The sequence below is a fragment of the Erythranthe guttata genome, chromosome 10, assembly GCF_056151865.1.
Source record: "Erythranthe guttata isolate IM_541 chromosome 10, IM_541, whole genome shotgun sequence".
Taxonomy (NCBI): Eukaryota; Viridiplantae; Streptophyta; class Magnoliopsida; order Lamiales; family Phrymaceae; genus Erythranthe; species Erythranthe guttata.
In genome coordinates this window covers 4342654-4345439 of record NC_142542.1, presented here as the reverse complement: position 1 = coordinate 4345439, position 2786 = coordinate 4342654, and the positions used below count along the sequence as shown (strand labels likewise).

The window sequence follows — 2786 nt, the reverse complement described above, 5'->3', positions numbered from 1 at the left end:
ATTAGATGCATAATTAATTAATTAATTAATTAATTGTGGATTAAGGTTTTCTCTTGTCCTTTTTTAAATTCAAAATTCTGTAGCTTTTTTCTTTCGAGTGAAGGGATGGTTGTGGCCTTTGGACTGTGGGGTTTGCATTCGTGACGTGATTCAGAACCGTTTGCCTTTTTATTATTTAAAAATACGAAGTAGAATCTCCGTAAATTAATAATTTTGTTTAAATAATAGTTTCTTTTGGTCCCGATTCGATAAAAGTAAACTAAATTATTGGTTTGATAATTTAATATTTCACTAAATTAATACAATTTTGATAATTACGACTGTATTCATTTATATATATATATATATATATATATATATATATATATATATATATATATATATATATATATATATATATATATATTTTTAAGATTTCACAGTCGTTGCCAAAATTAAAAAATGTGCCCTTAAACAGTATGAAGCTGGAAACACAAATATTTAGGGTTTATATTGTACATATTGCATGCAAATATTACGTATCGCGGTCCGGTAATTGAACTCTTGAATAAAATGGGGTTTATTTATAAGTTACGGCAAGGGTCGAGCCGGTGTTTTCGGAGTTCTTGGACATACGTACGGTTAAATAAAACGAGGTTTAATTATAAGTACGATTTTTTTCTTGAATCTTTCCGAAATGTCCATATCCGTCGATTTTGATTAATATGTATGTTAATGTCTTGAAATTCCAATCTAGTACTGCAAGAGAGTAATCCTAATTAAAGAAATAATTAATCAAAATATAAATAAATAATGCGTGTTAATTATTTAAAGAGAAAACATTCAAAACGGACGCTTTGAGATCCTACACCGGGTGAAATACACCGGGTAGATCTTTACCATTCATATACACACAAACACACACACACCAACATTGGTGTGTGTAGATCAACGGTAAAAAACCACCCGGTGTAACCTTCACCGGGTGTAGGATAGATAAAACCCGCTCCGTTAATAGCACAAAAATGGACTCCCACACACATGATGACACGTGGATAAAAGCAATGAACGGTCTCTCTAATGGGACCCATTTATGTATTTCATTTGGACCGGAAGACAAGTGCTTCTCTTTTGTTTTTTTTGTTTTTTTCTTTTTTTTTTTTTTAATTTTTGCAAAATAAAACATTTCATTCCTATCATTGATGATCTTTTCATAAATTTTGATATTAGTTTTAATAAATATAATAAATGTACTGCAAAATAATGCCTTTTTATTAAAATATGTATGAACTTTAATAAATATTATTACTCAAAAAAAAACTTTAATAAATATTAAAATTTATATAAATTAGTGTATAATAATTATGAGTAATATAAAAATTAATCATAAAATCGCTTGAAAAGCATTTTGAATTTATTTCTAGTACATAAAATTAATATATATTTCAATATTTTGTCTTGCAAATAATCCACATTCTTTTCTCTTGAATTTGAGATAATATTTTTTCATTTTGTTTAATTGTGTAAAAAAACTATAAAACCATAAATTAATTACAACAATTTTAATAATTCAAATACACATGTTATGTAATGAGAATTAAATATCCATCTAACAAAACCAATTACTCCTACAATATTAATTAATACAACCTCAAAAGGTATTCACGGCGGTTGGCCGCCGTCGCACCCCCACCGGCCACCACCATCCACCACGGGCTCCACCACAATAAAAAACGTAAATTTAATACGGTCAAATTCAAAAATTATATATATATATATATATATATATATATATATATATATATATATATATATATATATATATATATATATATATATATATATATATATATATATTTACTAAATTACCCCCACCCCCTCTAGCTAGGCCCTAAGGTTCCTATATTGTAAAATCCCTTTGTACATGACTTGCCAATTTTGTGGCATAGCCTCCAAATTTTCACCACAATCTCGCCCGGGACGGGCGGAGGGCCTCCGCGGATGCTTTTTCCCACAAGCTTTCGGCGGCGGCGGCTGTGGTGCCGCCACATCATCGGAGAATCTCACCTTCTTCTTGGGCTCATCTTTATTCACATGCCCTAAAGTAGGTACATGTAAATTCAGAACCGCGTCGTTTTTTTTTTTTTTTTTTTTGAATAATACAACAAATAGAATAATAATTTAATTATAATATTAAAAAGTAAAAAAGTAAAAAAGTAAAAAAGAACAAGGAAAAGGGAAACCTGTTGACGAATTATGATTGATCTCGAATTCCATTTTCTTGAAGAAATTAGAGAGAAGGCGTTTGTGGGCTTGCATGGAAAGGAAAACCACGCTTCCTGAAACTGCAAAAACTGCCATGAAACCTGCTTTCAACGAATTATCCATTTCTTTTCTTTTTTTTTTTAATATATATATATTTTTATTATTATTATTTATGGAACATGAAAAGCCATGAGAAAAATCATTTCTATTGTTTTCGATAATTTTGATGTTGCATGAAATATATATGTGAGAAGAAGACAAAAGCTAAGAGGAGGTTGCATTAATTTGACGAGAATACTTCAAACAAAGTGTCGAAGGAATTTTGGTGGTTGGAGAATAAATAAATAACTGATTTTTTGGTTGGCCGGCGAAAATTGACATCTTTTTAATTCATTCATTACTTTATTATTTCTATTTTTCCAAAGGCCACGAGTTTTTATTTTATGCTACACCCGATTAAAAATTATTAACATGTACGCGACCGTATATATGTATAGATCCGTAGTGACAAATTGAATTGGAAGGAGATCTATACATATTTT

The 2786-nt window shown here is 29.4% G+C and overlaps 1 protein-coding gene across 1 annotated transcript; it reads right to left on the bottom strand.

Moving 5' to 3' along the window:
* Positions 1 to 1806: 1806 nt before the first annotated feature.
* Positions 1807 to 2394, bottom strand: LOC148767321 (uncharacterized). Its single transcript, XM_088824115.1, has 2 exons — positions 2223 to 2394; positions 1807 to 2078 (listed from the first exon to the last, which is right to left on the bottom strand). Exons 1-2 carry the CDS (start codon positions 2365 to 2367, stop codon positions 1864 to 1866), a joined length of 360 nt encoding a protein of 119 aa, XP_088680241.1. The 5' UTR covers positions 2368 to 2394; the 3' UTR covers positions 1807 to 1863.
* Positions 2395 to 2786: the final 392 nt, after the last annotated feature.